At 38.6% G+C, this 17,488-nt stretch overlaps 1 protein-coding gene across 4 annotated transcripts in view; it reads right to left on the bottom strand.

Annotated features, from left to right (window-relative positions):
• LIN52 (lin-52 DREAM MuvB core complex component) overlaps positions 1-17,488 on the bottom strand; it is a 90,923-nt gene that overhangs the window by 56,268 nt on the left and 17,167 nt on the right. Inside the window, exon 6 of one of the 4 annotated variants that reach the window (XM_036012064.1) lies at positions 4,839-5,278. The exons of 2 other annotated variants lie outside the window; for them this stretch is intronic. In XM_036012064.1, coding sequence (XP_035867957.1) covers positions 5,277-5,278 — 2 coding nt within the window. In that variant the 3' untranslated portion in view covers positions 4,839-5,276. Of the gene's footprint in view, positions 1-4,838; positions 5,279-17,488 lie in introns of those variants that run through there. One more of the 4 variants, XM_036012069.1, reaches the window with a different exon arrangement.

Below are 17,488 nucleotides of genomic sequence, written 5' to 3'. Positions count from 1 at the left end.
GTACTTCCTGGGCTGGAGAGGGCCATTTGATTTCTAACATAAACTAATGGCACTCCTGCTTTCAGTAGGTTACACCAGACATCAGATAAGAGGCTTTAGAGCATTTTTATCTTGTTCAAATGCTCCAGAGTTAATGAGGCAGCAAAAGATATTGTCATAGAGCCCCAGTGTAGCTATATTATCCAATAAGCGAACTCTTTCCAAGACAGGTTTAATATGGATCGAGAAGGTAAAGAAGGCTGGCTTAATATTGATCCTATTGAGAGGATGAGAATCCAGTCACCGTAAGTAGGGCAAAATCATGCATATTCTGCAGTAGACTAAGTGCTATTTTATAAGGGGTTGTCTTTAACTATTAAGAGTAAAATGCTAATTTTAAGCAGCATAAACCTAGTAGATTTATTTTCCATTTTAAGCTAAATTTTCAAAAAATGCTTCTAAATTAATCTACCTATTTCAATGTATTTTGCTGAAAAGTATCTTTAGGAGTTGGGTTTTTAAAAACTAGCAATAAAGCCACTACAAAACTAGTATTGATTATATAATATCTAATTATATTAATGCTAATTATATTGATATTATAAAAACTATTAAATATTATAATTTTTAACTAGCCATTTTTTTAACTAGCAAATTTTAGTATGCTAAACAATACAGACTGCCTTTAACTTCTAAATATCCCAGCCTACATCATATAGGACTCAGGAAGAATCCAATCATTCCTTCAACAAAACCAGTAGCCAATTGTATACAAGGCTATGTGAGACACAGTGAAAATAAAAATCAACACTTGAATCACTAGCCAGGCTAATGGCATAAAAGATCATTTTACATAAACAATCTTTTTTTGTACGTTTGAATCTGTTTTGGTAAATATAGGGAAATCAGAGAACCAAATGTTTTTCTTCTCCATAACTAGAAATATCTACAGCAGGTTCTACTTGGAAGCAAATACAAATATTAATAAGCCGACCACTAAAATGGTCAATATTAAAAGCTGACCATTTCTTGAGGAGTTTGCCTCCCTAAATATTAAAAAGAGCTGAGATGTTCTAATGTTTACTTCTTTGGAAAAATAGCCCCTCAAAATCTGCAAAAATCTCTTAAAGAATTTGTTGGGCACACATTCATTTATTCAATTCCTAACCTTTTGGTATAATTCACACAAGATAATCAACAAATTATAAGAATGAAGTCCAACTCATACATTAATGTCCATACACATGCCTCTAAAATCACTGATCTGAGCTTTATCAACAGAACCATCACCTCACATTCTTCCGCATCTACTGATCAATCATGGCCCTTGCACAGGTCTCTTGTTCCTGTGGCAGGGAATGTTGGTTGCTTATCCCAATACACACTCTCTCCTTCCTCCTTATTAACAAAACAACAATTTTTAGCAAGCAAAATTACAGCCCAGAATAAAAGATTACATTCTTTTGTAGCCAGGCTGGTCCAGATAACTACATTCTGTGTGACTCTCAGTCAGGCTGCATGATGGGAAAGGAGTCAGCTTTGTGGGAACCCCTTTTCTGCCCTTTTCCCTTCTCCTGGCCTCCAATTCAGGCTTGATGGCTAGAGCTCTCTGGCGGTCATCCTGGACAATGAGGTATCCTTTAGGATGCAAACCGTGCACTAAGAAAGTGGAATGTCCTTGATGACACCGTGGATCTGACCTACCAGCCTGAACCTGTCTACCTCCAACCTTCATTGTTGTGAGGGAAAAAATTTTACCCTGTGTAAACCACAATTATTTTGAATTTTTTATTATATGCAGTTGAACTCATTTTAACTAATAGCCCTGATATCCACAATCTTTTAGCCTATAACTCTGATAGCAGTTTGAGTTACCATAGTTTTCTGACTTTAAAATGCACTCCCCCCAAATTTGGGAGGAAAATGGGGGTGTGTCTTATAGTGCAAATGTAGCTTACCTGGCTCTCTGGGGGAGGGGGATGTGGTGGAGCAAGGTCACAGGTTATTAAATATTTTACCACATTTTTTTGCTTCAAAATTTTTTTTCCTATTTTCCTCCTCTAAAACCTAGGTGCGTCTTATAGTCCTAAAAATATGGTAATCATTTCAGAGATGCCTTAACAATACTTTAGCAAACAAACTTGAGGTTTTATGATACATACTCCACTTCCCCATATCCATCCTAAATGTTTTTCTGAGTTACAGGGGCTTAAAATCTTGAAATCATTTTGACTCTTGTGTCTCTCTATTCTGTTATAATTTCATTTCTATTTCCCCCGCTAAATATCACCTTTTTTTTGCATTCATACTGTCCTATCTAGGACAAGCAGTCATTGCATTCTGGGACCAAGACAGTTTCCTAGGCAGTCTCTTGGACCCAACACCACACCCTTCGATTCTCTCTGGGGACTGCTACCAAGCTTTTGAAAGTAACTCTTCAGTCTCATCTTTTAGGCTTTCCATAACCCAGCTCCTCCCTTTTCCAACCTTTTAGTACTCGAACCCATCCAACTCAAAAACTGCTGCCAGTCTGAAGTGTCTACCCTCCTCCTCTTTGCAAATAATAGCTGCTGAGCCCTCCTTCCAATTTCATCTGAGAAGAGTTTCCCCAATTCTTTCTTTTTTTCCTCTTCCATAATTTGTAGAACCCACACTCAGAAAGTATGGTGTGAGAACGGCAGGATCAGGCAGAGCTTATAGGGCCAAATTAAAGGTTTTCTATTTTATCCTAAGAGCAATGGAAAGCCATTGATGAGTTTTAAGTAGGGAATGAGGTCACATGTCAATTTGCGAACTTCAAAAATATTACTCTGACTGCACAGTGGAGTGGTTATTGGAGAAAAGATCAATTCTACAGCTAATTTGGTTAGGAGAAGGAGAGAATACAGAACTAGATTAAAGAAACCTGATAAGGCAGGCTTGTTGTAGAGGAAGAACTTGAATCTCAGCACTCTATGGGAACATGATAGCCATTTGAATAAATGTATGTTCACCATAAGGAAAAATTGGTAAATATTCATTAAAATAGCTTGTGTGCAGAATTTAGTTTTAAATGTTTTCCTATGAAGAACATATTGACATTTACAATGCCTGAATCTTAATTGGACCTTAGTTTTTAAAAAGCCATAGAAGCTTTTTGAAACAATTGAGGAATTTTGAATGTGGAAAGGACATTAGATATTTTGCAATTATTGTTATGTAAGAAACCATCCTATTCATAAGAGATGTGCTCTGAGGTATTCAGAGATAAAGTGACCAATGTCTAAAATTTACTTCCTAATAGTTCAAGGAGAAAAAAAATAAGCATACGTGTGCACATAGTTGATGTCTATTAGGAAACAGTCCAGCCATTGTTAAAATAATGAGAATGGTTTGCGTGACATGGATGTAACCTGGCAGCCGAGGAGAGTGGACTGGAATGCATGTGCATGAACAATGACGACTTCACTGTACTAGTCAGTGGGGGAGGCAGACCCCCTTGAGTGAGCATGTGTACCATGGGGCCACTGCATTCAAAATGAGTGAGTGAGGAGAGCAATGAATCTTCATCACATTTTGTGTTAAGCTTGAACATTCCTCTATGGAGACTATCTGGATGATTCAGGAGGCCGCAGCTATGGGCAACTGGTGATTGGCAGCTTCATCATGACAACGCACCTACTCATGCATCATGTCTCCTACAGAGTTTTTTTTTTGCAGAACACCAAATCACTCAGGTGACTCAGCCCCCCTACAGCCCAGACTTGGCACGCTGTGACTTCTGGCTTTTTCCAAAACTTACCTTTGAAAGGGAAGAAATTTCAGACTATTGATGAGATTCAGGAAAATATGATGGGGCAGCTGATGGCTACTGGAAGAAGCGTGTGAGGTCCCAAGATGCCTACTTTAAAGGGGACTGAGATGCCATTGTCCCATGTACCATGTTTCTTATATCTTTTTCAATAATTGTCTCTATTTTTCATATTACACAACTGGATACTTTCTGGACAGAACATATGCGTGGTGTGTGTGGGGTGGGGGTGTGTGTGTAGAGGGGGGGCTCACTGGGTATTTAAATTTTTTTCTTAATAAACTATTGAAAGAAAAGGAGACTTACTGGCATTCTTCTTAAACTAATGAAGAGAGGCTTTCTGGACTTATTTCTGGCATTAATGTCCATTTACTAGATAATTTGAAATAAATGTTTTTCTTACCCATAGCTTCATAGAAGGGATTTTCAGAAGTAAAACACCACATGAGGATTTTCACTCCAGCCCTCCCTTTAGTTTCAAGCCTGGCTACTCTTAGATTTCATTCTCAGCTTGATTAAAGACAGTGAGAAATTACCTGTCCTTTTTCAATCTGGAGACATGTTACCAAATCATTCTCCTGCACCTACTGGTATGTTAATACTTTAATACAAAGTTATCAGTTCCTGCTGTGGAGCCCTATCAGAGAATAGCAGGCACACAAACTTGTATTCCAATAATTGTTCACTGTGTTGCTCTCTTCTTTGTTAATGCCATTATCCTCCAACACTGTGAGGCTGCTGGCTAATTAAACTCCTGTTTTTACTGAATTTGACAGCTGACAGTGGCAGAAACAGAAGCAGACAACCATAAACTATTTTCCCTTCAACTAGGAGAAAAAAATGCTTCCCCTGCAGAGTTAGAATACTATACTCCCCCAGCCCCAAAACAACTATTTTCGGGGAGGAGACAGTCTTAGTAATTAGCAAGCCTTCCAACCTGAGCAATCAGAAAGCTTATTTCTATAATCAGACCTAGCTAGATATCTCATTCTAGTTTTGACAAATTGAACAGGCACAGAGGTAAAACCCCTTAACTTAGTCCAAACTTACTGTGCATATAATTAGAATGTATAAAATAGATAAAAGACAGAAGGAAAAAAAAAGGACGTCAAGCACTTCAACAAGGCATTCATTAAAGAAAACCATTTTTTAATTCATAAAACAAAATAGGGAGTTTACAGCATCAAGTTATGAGGATGACTTGAGATTTTACTTGGTTAATTTTTTTAGGTTATTCTGTATGGTTATTAAATGGGACCTAGAAGCCATATGCTAGAAGTTCTCCCCAACTAGAATAAGGTAACAGTGTAACTTCACAAGCTCACTCCATGAAGAACACTGCTTGGCGTGTGGGGAAGGAGGCAAACGAGTGAAAAATGTGCCGAGAGCACACCACTTCTAGCAATCAGGACAGAGCCACTCATAGATGATGTGCTTGTCATCGAAACTCCAGCGGGCCCCACTCTTGAGGAGGAATGAATGTTCTAAAGGAGAAATTCTGTTTCAATTCTAAGAAAAGGAAAATGGAAAGGTGGAAAAAAGACCCAAGTTGATCAACAGTAACAGAAAGGAAAGTCATCTTAAAGGCATTGTGTAAAATGAAGTTAGAAAGGATTTTTCACATCTACCATATCAATATATTGCATTTTCACTTAGGAAACATTATCCATGTTCTGTTTTACACCCAGGTATCCAACACAAAGTTGTCTGACCTTAAACAAACAAGAGAGGCCAAAGTCCAGCATCAATTCCTACCCCGCCGTTCCCACCTAATCTCCCAGCAAGTCCGTGCAAATCAAAGCAAGCACTTCAGTGCTGCAGGTAGTGGAGCCTGTTCCTCTCCCAAGAGAGGCCTGTAAAACAGGACAGTCACTGACAGCAGTACAATTACTGACACAGATACAGACTTTATGGACATGTTTATCTCCGCTGTAAATCCACACTCTCTCTCCACTCCGATTCACGAGTCATAAAGAAATTGCAGATAATGAAAAACTTGGGGAAATTTACAGCATGTCGGAAACCTCAGACAGCCAGAAGAAATTAAAGAGCTGACTAGGGATAAATCACACAGGTACAATTAAAACTTCCCGCATACCTCCTTCATTTCCAAACTGAGGCACAATCCAATGGAGCTGATGAAAAGTTGAGGTCATGACTCCTCCGGCTGTAATCATTTCTTAACTAACCGCATGTGAAAATTAGCCAATTCACGGCCATGTGTAAATTCTGATTTCTTGCTGCTACCTTGATTTCCTCCGCTCTCCACTAGAAGCACCCACAGAGCAATTCTGTCTAAAAACAGGCCAAATTGCAAGCAGCAATAAACGGAGAGGTTATGCCCGTCTCCTGCTGCCATCTCTGCAGGTGCGGGACATCTTTACCGTCCCCACTGCGGACAGAGCATCAAAATGAGAAAGTGGGGCTACAATAGATGAATGAAATTGGAGGTTTCTTCTTCCTCAATAAATAACAGCTCTGAAGGTTTCACTTGATCTCTTTTCAACATTCCAAAGGAGATTTTAAAGGACTGTTATGTTTGATACTAGAATAAGAATTACTTCTGGTAATACTTGTTTTTTGATAGTAGACTGAATTCATTAATGGCCCACACTCTTCTGCACCATTTCTGCGTGAGCTTAAAAATGGTGTGGCTTTAGCAATCCTGCTCTCAACTACCCAACTTTGTTTTTCACATTCATTCAGCTACAAAGGCTGCTACATAAGGGAAGGAAGAAATGAAAAGGGGGAAAAGGACAAAACAAATCAAAACCCCTGGACTTTTCCAAAATCTGTAAGTGCTTACTAATGTGCAACTCTTGTTCCAATGCAGCAAATCAAAAAAATACCAAGATAAGCAATAATGTACATTTCTTAAAGAAGATGTTAATAGACTGCCACCATTGAAGACTAGAGTAATGTAAGTTAACCGTCGAACCCTCTATTCCAGGGGTGTCAAACTCATTTTCACCAGGGGCCACATCAGCCTCGTGGTTGCCTTCAAAGGGCCAAAAGTAATTTCAACTCCTTAACATTTATGGAGTAGTTACATTTATACGGTCCTAAAATTATTTCAGCCCTTTGAAGGCAACCGAGAGGCTGATGTGGCCCCTGGTGAAAACGAGTTTGACCCCCCTGCAGTCTATTCTATAAGATTGTAAAGTCTCCTACAAAAGAAAAGAGGAAGAATCTATCACCTGCTGTACTCTTCCACCTCCCCCCCGCCCAATTCTTTAGATGAAATTAACAGGTTTAAAAAACATCAACCCAAACACAAGATCTCTCTGGAAAGCAATATCACAGAACAGAAATTTTACCAACTAACTTCTACATAACTAAACCAAACCAAGAGTGTCAACAAAGCCATACACAAGTCAATACCAATCTTTGTGCATCTCTACAGAATGAAATTTCAACCAAATTAGCTCTAATATGATTTTGAAATTCTGAGTCTGTCAAGAAACAAAGATTAATGGTTTTTTTTTTTTTAGAGATATGTAGAGAAACCAATTGACATGGTTTCGATTTTGTTCCTACTTGACTCCTTGATGATTTAAGATCCATTTTACACTTCAGAGAACCCAAATGTCATTTTCATTTTATATATTAAGATTTTATTCTCCATGGAATAAAAACGGTTCTAAGGAAATACTGAGCATTTCAACCCAGGCATCACTACCACAGAAAAAGGAGTTCATATCTAGCTCATGGATTTCAATTCTATTCACCCGTACGCATGAGACATTGTCTCTGATCTGCTTTTGCTTATAATGAAAAGTTCCTGAAGTTCTTAAGTGTCAGATTGGTGTCCAGTATCAAACATGAGCTGTTCAATAGAGGCAAAGTTTATTTACCAGTTCCCAAAAGAAAAAAAAAATCACATTTTACCAAGTTGGTATTTGAGTGAAACAAGAAACACATCTACTGTTACTATTCTCAGAAGCAATGATACCCCTGGATTAAGAATTAGAAAACTTGGATTCTAGTCCCAGCTTTCCAAGTAACTAGCTGTGTGACTTTGGCAAGTTACTGAAGTTCTGTGAATCTTAGTTACCTCATCTATTCAAATGGACATCGTTGAACAGTAGTGAGAATTAAACAGGAAACCACATGTAAGAAACATAGCAGGCTTAAAAATGTTACCTGCCCTTCCCTCTTCATAAAGCATGATCCAGATTCCTGGCTCTGTGGCTAATGAGCTGTGTAGCTGCCATGAGGCCTCAGACCTTTGTGTCTGTTATTTGTAACATCAGGGGTCTGGGACTTGATGATTTCTAAAAATCAACTTTGTATATTGCAAAAGTTCTATTTCTTGATCTGTTTGTGGTCATGGTTTCATGGCAATGATTGATTTTATGAAAATTCAGTAAGGGGTACAATATAATGTGTGCTTTTCTTTATATATATTATACTTAAATTTTTTAGTTTATTAAATAACAAAAATGATGGAACAGTGGAATATTTTTATAGCACCTGAAATCTCATTTTAGTCCTTTTCACTTTGCATTCCATATCCAGAACTTCAACCTATTAGATTCAATTATTATCTCAGAGAAGTTCTTCACTATTAACCAATTTTTAAATGTAGTCTCCTACATTTAAACGTAAAAGTCCTTCCTTTAAAAAAATCATTATTTTTTTCTATTATATTTCTCCAATCTTTTCCAGTTATACCAAATATTAGTAGCTTTTGCCAAGTTTTTAGTTTAAACTTAAAGGTTAGACATACTTCTCTTCTACATATCAAAAGTCATTTTTCTAGAGTTCCTATAGAAAGTGCTTTGTCATCATCTGTAAATTCCATGTGATATCACCACCCTCCCAGATCATATTTCTAATACAAACCAGTGGAAAAATATTTAAAAAAAGAAATGACATTACTCTTAAAAACATTTTAAAATTTTTAAAACTCTCTAGAGTATCAAAAACTAAACTAATAAATGAACAGAAAATCAGAAAATGCCAATTACTTTTTCCAGGGGCAGAAACCGTCATTCTTTTACACCCAATGCCAGGAAAGAAACTTAACTCGTATGCACACCTATTGCAATTACTTGGTTCTCCTCTTTGTGATAAGAAAACTATATTCTAAGCCAAAGAGGGAAAAGTTATTAGATCCATTTTACTTATCAACCAAACAGCTGTGGTTTCATTTAAGACTGACAGAATCAGCCCTGGCTGGTGTGGCTCAGTGGATTGAGTGCAGGCCTGAGAACCAAAGGGTCATCGGTTCAATTCTCAGTCAGGGCACATACCTGAGTTGCAGGCCAGGTCCCCAGTAGGGGGAGTGCAAGAGGCAATGACCACACACTGATGTTTCTCTCCTTCTCTTTCTCCCTCCCTTCCCTTCTCTCTAAAAATAAATAAAATTATTTAAAAAATAAAAAGACTGACAGAATCAGGGGTGCCCAAACTTTTGGGCCCAAACTCCAGGCCACACTGGAAGACAAGTTGTCTTGGCCCACACATTAAATACACAAACACTAACGAAAACTGATGAGCAAAAAAATGTTTTAAGTAAATTCACGATTTTGTATTGGGCCGCATTCATAGCCATCCTGGGCCAAATGTGGCCCGTGGGCTGTGTGTTGAACACCCCTGTATGGTTCTTTGCTCCACTGAGTAGTTAATACTGTTTTCAGTTCTCCGACTACAGGGAAGAAAGGCTGAGAACATAAAACTTGAAAATCTTGGCCAGTGATTGGTGATGAAAATATGCCTCTTGCACCAACTAGATCATCTCTGGTTCTTGACCCAATAGCTTACTACTCCTTTTGTTTCCCAATTTCTACTTCCAGAAAAACATGCTAAGGATGGAAAATGAAGTGTTATTAACTTTTACCTTGCTACTTATCACCTGCTTAAAATGATCCATTGTTATTAATGGATATAGTAATTTTTATTTAGAAAACAGTCCATAGAAGAGTTTAAAGTTTTAATTGCGACTTCCGGCCAAGATGGAGTGATAGGTAAACATACTGTGCCTCCTCGCACAACCAAGATAGGGACAATAACAATTTAAAAAGAGAATAACAACCAGAACTGACAAAAAATTGAGCTGTATGGAAGTCGGACAACCAAGAAGTTAAAATAGACCCGTTCATCCAGACTGGTAGGGGGTGCAGAGTCGGGAAGCCAGGCGCAGGTCCTGGCATAGAGAGCACAGAGTGTTGGGACCAGGCAAGTTAGGTATCCGGGGCGCACAAGACCGCAGTGGGTGGACCCTGAGCGCACAAGCAGCAGCTGGCAGACCCCAGCTGAGGGGTGGCAAATGGCAGACCCAGCAAGGCGGGAATTGTGAAGCAAGACACTGTGCACAATCCAGGATCCCAGCGCTGGGAAATAGAGCCTTGGGGCACTGATTGAAAACACCTGTGGGGGTTGAGGCACAGGGAGGGACTCCTAGCCTCACAGGAGAGGTCCTTGGAAAGTCCCACAGGGTGCACAAGCTCACCCACATGGGAATCGGTACCAGAGGGGCCCAGTTTGCTCGGGGGGAGCAGCAGAAGGAACTGAGGTCCAAAGGAGAGTGAAGCAAGCGCCATTGTTCCCTCTCGGACCCCCGCCCCCACGTACAATGTCACAACCCAGCAACTGGGGTGCCCCACCCTGGTGAACACCTAAGGCTCCTCCCCTCATACATAACAGGTGCGACCAGACCAAAAGGGGGGAGGAAAAAAAAAAGATGGCTCAAACAGAATTGAAAGCCTCACAGCCAGTACTTTTAAGCGACCGAGAGAGATAGCCAACCTATCAGATGCATAGCTCAAAGCACTGGTGATCAAGATGCTCACAGAATTGGTTGATTTTGGTCGCAAATAGATGAACAAATGCAGGCTACGATAAGACAAATGAAGGAAAATGCACAGGGAACCAATAGTAATGGGAAGGAAACTGGGACTCAAAACAATAGAGTGGATCAGAAGGAAAAAAGAAACAACCAAACAGAAAAGAATGAAGAACCAAGAATTCAAAAAAATGAGGAGAGGCTTAGGAACCTCTAGGACATCTTTAAACATTCCAACATCCGAATTATAGGGGTACCAGAAGGAGAAGAGGAAGAGCAACAAGTGGAAAACTTATTTGAACAAATAATACAGGAGAACTTCCCCAATCTGGCAAAGGAAACAGACTTCCAGGAAGTCCAGGAAACTCAGGGAGTCCCAAAGAAGTTGCACCCAAGAAGGAACACATCAAGGCACATCATCATTACATTAGCTAAGGTAAAAATGAAGGAGAGAATCCTAGAAGCAGCAAGAGATAAGGAGACAGTAACCTACAGAGGAGTTCCCATCAGACTGTCAGCTGATTTCTCAAAAGAGACCTTGCAGGCAAGAAGGGGCTGGAAAGAAATATTCCAACTCATGAAAGGCAAGGACCTACATCCCAGATTGCTCTATCCAGCAAAGCTTTCATTTAGAATGGAAGGGCAAATAACGTGCTTCTCAGATAAGGTCAAGTTAAAGGAGTTCATCATCACCAAGCCCTTATTTTATGAAATGTTAAAGGGACTTATCTAAGAAAAAGAAGATAAAAATATGAACAGTAAAAAGATAACAAACTCACAGTTATTAACAACCACATCTAAAACAAAAGCAAACTAAGCAAACAACTAGAACAGGAACAGAGCCACAGAAATGGAGATCACATGGAGGGTTAACAACAGGTGAGTGGGAGGAGGAGAGAGGGGGGAAAAGGTATGGAGAATAAGTAGCATAGATGGTAGATAGAAAACAGACAGGGGGAAGGCAAGGATAGTATGGGAAATGTAGAAGCTAAAGAACTTATGACACATGGACATGAACTAAAGGGGGGGAATGTGGGTGGGAGAGGGTGTGCAGGGTGGAGGGGAATGAAGGGGGGGTAATGGGACAACTGTAATAACATAATCAATCAAATATATTTAAAAAAATTTAATTGCCCAGGAAAGTAGAAGGTAGATCTTCCAAGAAACTAATTTTATTTTTAGAATGGTATATAATTTTCTTAGTTTTAGTTTTTTTCCTACTCAACAGAATAGAATGTGTTCATTGCTGACAATTGGAAAATTCAAAAATGTTTAAAGAAAAAAAAATCACTCAAGATAGCCATTGAAACATATTGGTATATTTCCTTCCAGTCGTCTATTTATGCCATGCTCTCAAAAGAAAAGAAGTTGCTGATTTTGTGTTCTGAATTTTTTCACTTGCAATTATCCTTTCATATAATAAGCATTTTTCTGTCATTAACTGCTCTTTAATCTATAATATGACTTTTTTTGTGTGGCTGCCTCTCACTCGCCTCCTATTGGGGGCCTGGCCTGCAACGCAGGCATGTGCCCTGAGTGGGAATTGAAAGGGCCATCCTTTGGTTCACAGGCCTGCACTCAATTCACTGAACCACAACAGCCAGCGCTCTAACATGATTTTTAATGGCTGTATTGTCTTCTACTATATGGGTATACTCTAATTCACTTGGTTATTACCCTAATGTTGAACTTTATTTCATTATGTACATTTTCTTACCTATCACATATTTTGTAGGATTATGCAGAATGTTACTTTGAACCTAACTTCATCTAAATTTATGCTCTGCCCACTTTCCTCTATCCTTGCCCACTCCCACACAAAAAAATTCAGAAGGGGATAAAATACTGCAAGCATTTTATGATAAAATCCTCTTTGTGTGTAAAGTCATTTCAGAGGCAATGTTAGGTTTATGAAATAACTTGATTAATGGATAAAAGATATGAGCACTTATAGGCCTTGAAGATAATTTGAGGCTTTGTGTATCTTAATTTGCCAACCAAGGGAAAATGAAAAATAATGGCATGTTTTACTTCCCATTATCATAATATATTTTTTAAAACAAAATACTTAAGGCTAAATCAACAATTTCCAATTATAAGAAATAACCTTGATCTCTTCCAAGTGGTAGTAATACAACATAAAATCTAGGAGTTTTTAAATAGGATGCCATGCTAATGACTATGGTGAGATGGTATGGCAATGCAGAAAAGTAAAATAAGTTTCATTTAACATTAGAGAAATGCAAATTACAACACTATAGGTTGACTTTTTAAAAATTATTTATTATTTTACAGAGAGGGAAAGGGAGGGAGAGAGAGAGGGAGAGAAACATCACTGTGAGAGAGAAACATAGATCGGCTGCCTCTCACACGTGCCCTGACCAGGGCTGAACTCTCAACCCGGGCCTGTGCCCTGACCAGGCATCAGACCTACAGCCTTTCAGTTTATGGGCCAATGCTCAACCCACTGAGCCATATGCACTTTTCTATCAAGTTCCCTGGCTTTCTTTTTCAGGTTAAAATAATTTAAATTTATACTTTCTTGAATTTCCAGTCCTTGTCAACAGACATCACCAAGAAACATGAAAACAACTTTCATTTTCACAAGAGAAGAAACATTAAAACAAGATACTGTTTTATGGACAACAGTGTGCTTACTGTGGGGGGGGGGGGGTGGAGGGAGGTAAAGGGGAGTAAATGGTAATTTAAAAATACAATAAAAATGATTAAATAAGAAGATATTAATATTTTGCATGTGTAGCTGGCAGTGACCTCTAAAACCGACAACACTTGGCGTTAGCAAGGCTGCAGGGGCAGGCAGTGCCTTTACGGAGGGCAGTCTGGCGGCGTGTTTCATCCTCCTTCAGAGAGCCCGCACATCCCCAGCTGCATGTCAAGTGCAGTCTTCACTCCTAGGAGAAGTTTACCCTGGTGCTCATGTAACCCAAATAGAGCTGTTAATTAATAGATGCATCAACATCAAATATTTTAGGCCAATTATTGTCACTTCAAATTTAAACTTCCGAAATTTTTCCCCCATTAATAAAGATTTGGTTGGCTACTATATAAGAAGGCTGTAACAATTTCCTGAATAGCTACAGATAGGTAACTAAATGGAAAAGTACTATTATATAAGAAGACTATATACCAAAGTAATTTATTTAATTTAGAGACTTAATAATCTGCCAAAGAGTATAGGGACTCTCCAAATCCACTTGGGAAGTCATGGATATTTTGTTTCACAAATTCATTTCTCTGAGAAAAAAATAACTATCTAAAACATTTCCTGTTGCCCAGGTGATGTGATTAAACTTGCCAAGAGCATTGCTTTAATTCTATTAACAGCACCAAGCTATACTACTGGCTTTTACTTATTTCTACAAGAATTAAGGTGCCTGCCTACTAAGGGACATATAAAAAGAATTAGTGATTTTTTCCCTTTTTTTAAAAAATATTTTACTTATTTTCAGAGAGAGGGGAAAAGGAGGGAGAAAGAGAGGGAGAAAACCATCAATTAGTTGTCTCTCATACACTTCCAACCTGCAACCTGGTCTGCCACCTCTAGGCATGCGTTCTGACCAGGAATCAAACCTGTGACCCTTTGGTTTGCAGGCCGGCGGTCAATCCACTGAGCCACACCAGCCAGGGCAGATGACTTTTTCTTTAAGCAAATCTCTCTTCCTTCTAACTTTCCTGTCATTAACCAGGCTCAAAACATCACGGTAGACTCTTAATTTCAACTTACTCCTCAAGACCTACCTGGACAGTTACCTCCCTAGTCCCGAAAAGGACAGACCTGAGACATCTACGGTCGGTACACTTCTTTGTATTCTCACTGACACCACTCGAACCCCACCTCTCCTTGCTGGAACTCCCACAAGAGCTTCAGGCCTCCTCTTTCTATTATTCTATTCCATTCCATGTACTACTACCTTCTAAAGGTATGCAACTTCCCTACTCAGAAATTTTCAGTAGTAGAATTTTTAATGATGCAGAAAAAATGCTCATGATAGAATAAATGAGAAAGAAAAGTATGTACAGGCTAAAACTACATACACAGACTTTAGTCTCAGTTATCTTAAAAGGCATGTCTGTGTAAATGCATGGGAACACAGGAAATATTAGCACACAACCATACATAAAGGGAAAAGGGAGGGCCAGCAAACACATCATATGTCAATAGTGGTTATCTCTGAGTGGTAATGCTAGGTTATTTTTACTTTTTTCTTTATCTTTACAATAAACAGATTTGTGGTCCAGTCTCTTTTAGTAAACTATCTCATGAAATATCTATAGTGAACACAGAGTTAACGTTAGAGTCATTAAGACATTCAAAAGACATTTCACATGCTCCCTATGACCTATGAGTCTAACTTGTGTTCAAGGCCCTAGAGTTCAAGGCCCTCCTCAGTCTGGCACCTATCTCCCTCCTAGTTTTAGTTCTAATGACCAACTAATATTAACTTGGGCTCCTTATGGACTGTTCCTTGAGCATATAACAGTTCTTTCAAACTCAGCTGGTTCTTTATTTCCCCATTCCTCTTGGAACATGGTCCCTTCTCACTTCCAAGTATCTGGATCCTGTGTTCTTGAAGGTATATTTCCAATGATCCAGAAATGGCAAATACTACCACGTTCCTTTCCCTTGTCCATAGCAGACAACACTGACTACTGGATCTCGACTCCTCAAAATCCTTCCCAGTTAAACAGACCTAGGCAATCCTTACTCATCAATCATCCATGGTGACATGTAAGATGAACGTATCTGGCACTCCTGCAGCAATCTAATGTAATTGCCCTCTTCTCCCCTATTCCCAGTTCTTTGTGGTCTTATGGCGCTTATCTCTTCTACCTTCTATGAACAATCATTTGCTTAATTGTCTTATCTCCCTTTCCTACTAGATTTTAATTTGCGCAAGGGCAGCGGTCATGTCTTATTCATCTTCATAGGCCCTACAGAGCCTTGTAGGAAATAAATAGGCACTCAAAGAGTTGCTGAAATGAATGCGTCATTCTTTCACTATTATTTCAGCACTCAAAATGGCTACATACCTGAAAACTTAATTTTTAAACAATTAAATTCTTCTCAAAGGAAGTTTATCTTATCAGTTCTAGCTAACATTCCTGCTTTAATGTACTGAGATATTGTCTAATATCACAAAATACCAACAGAGTCAAAGAAGAGAACAAGATAACTTGAAATGAGAGTACTGAATCCATTTTGAGGGTCTTATATCCAGGTATAGAAGCTAATGAATTAAACTATCACATTTTGAGAATTTTCACCTACCAATCTCTTTAGTCAAAAACAAAATGTTATTTCTGACAATAGAGAAATTAAAAGACGCTGAGCATCAAAAGTATACACTGCTAGTGTAAATGGGATTGTTTTCTTAGTTTCCCTTTCTGATAGTTCATTATTAGTGTGTAAAAATGCAACTGCCCTGATCAGTGTAGCTCAGTTGGGCCCAGCTGGTTGAGCACTGTCCTGCAAAGCAAAAGATCACCAGTTTGATTCCCAGTCAGGGCACATGCCTGGGTTGTGGGTTCAGTCCCCAACTGGGGTGTGAAGGGGATCACTGTTTCTCTCCCTCTTTCTAAAAATGAATAAATAAAATCCTTTAAAAAGTGCAACTGGATATTTATTTTGTACCCTGCTACTTTACAGAATTCATTTATCAGTTCTAGTAGTTTATCCGTGGAATCTTTAGGGTTCTCTATATACAGTATCATATCACCTGCACATAATGACAATTTTACTTCTTTCTTTCCTATTGGATGCTTTTTATTTCTTCTTATTGTCTGATTACTGTGGCTAGGACTTCCAGTACTATGTGGAATAAGAATGGTGAAAGTGGACATCCCTGTCTTATTCCTGATCTTAAGGGAAATGCTTGTAATTTTTGCCCATTGAGTTTGATGTTGGCTGCGCGTTTGTCATATACGGCCTTTATTACATTGAGATATGTTCCCTCTGTTTCTACTCTGCTGAGGGTTTTTACCATAAAAGTGCTGGATCTTATAAAATGCTTTTGCTGAATCTATTGATATAATCATGTGGTTTTTATCCTTCCTCTTATATATTGCACCAACTTTGCATCCCTGGAATAAATCCCACTTGATCATGACATATGATCTTTTTAATGTGTTGCTGGATCCAGTTTGCTAATATTTTGTTGAGCATTTTAGCATCTATGTTCACCAGGAATGTTGGCCTATTTACAATTGCATAAAAAATAAAATAAAATACCTAGGAATAAATATAATCAAGGATGTAAAAGACCTCTACTTAGAAAATTGTAAGACTCTGAGGAAAGAAAATGAAGAACTTACAAATAAACAGAAGCATATATTATGTTCATGGATAGGGAGAATTAACAATAGGAAGGCCCTAGCCAGGTAGCTCAGTTGATTAGTGCACTGTCCCAATATGCCAAGGTTTCAGGTGCAATCCACAGTCAAGGTACATATAAGAACCAACCAAAGAATGTATCAGTAAGTGAAACAAATCGATCTCCCTTGTGGGCACTCTCTCTCCTTCCCTCTCCTCTGTAAAGATCAACTTAAAAAAACTTTTTAAAAAGATGTCCATACTACCCAAAGCAATCTATAGACTCAGTGTAATTCCTATCGAGACATCAATGGCATATTTCACAGACGTAGAACAAGTCATCCAAAAATTTATATGGAACCACAAAAAACTCTTAATAGCCAACTCCATCCTGAGAAAGAAGAGCAAAGTTGGAGGAAGCACATTACCTGGTACCAAACTATACTATGAGGCCACAGTAATAAAAAATAACATGGTACTGGCATAAAAACAGACATATAGGTCAGTGGAACAGAATAGAAAGCCAAGACCTTTATGGTCAATTAATAATTGACAAAGGAGGTAGAAACAATCTAGTCAATAAATAGTGTGGGGAAAAACT

Source organism: Phyllostomus discolor, chromosome 1, assembly GCF_004126475.2.
Source record: "Phyllostomus discolor isolate MPI-MPIP mPhyDis1 chromosome 1, mPhyDis1.pri.v3, whole genome shotgun sequence".
Lineage (NCBI taxonomy): Eukaryota > Metazoa > Chordata > Mammalia > Chiroptera > Phyllostomidae > Phyllostomus > Phyllostomus discolor.
The sequence above is the reverse complement of the archived record's forward strand: the minus strand, read 5'-3'. Positions and strand labels throughout refer to the sequence as shown.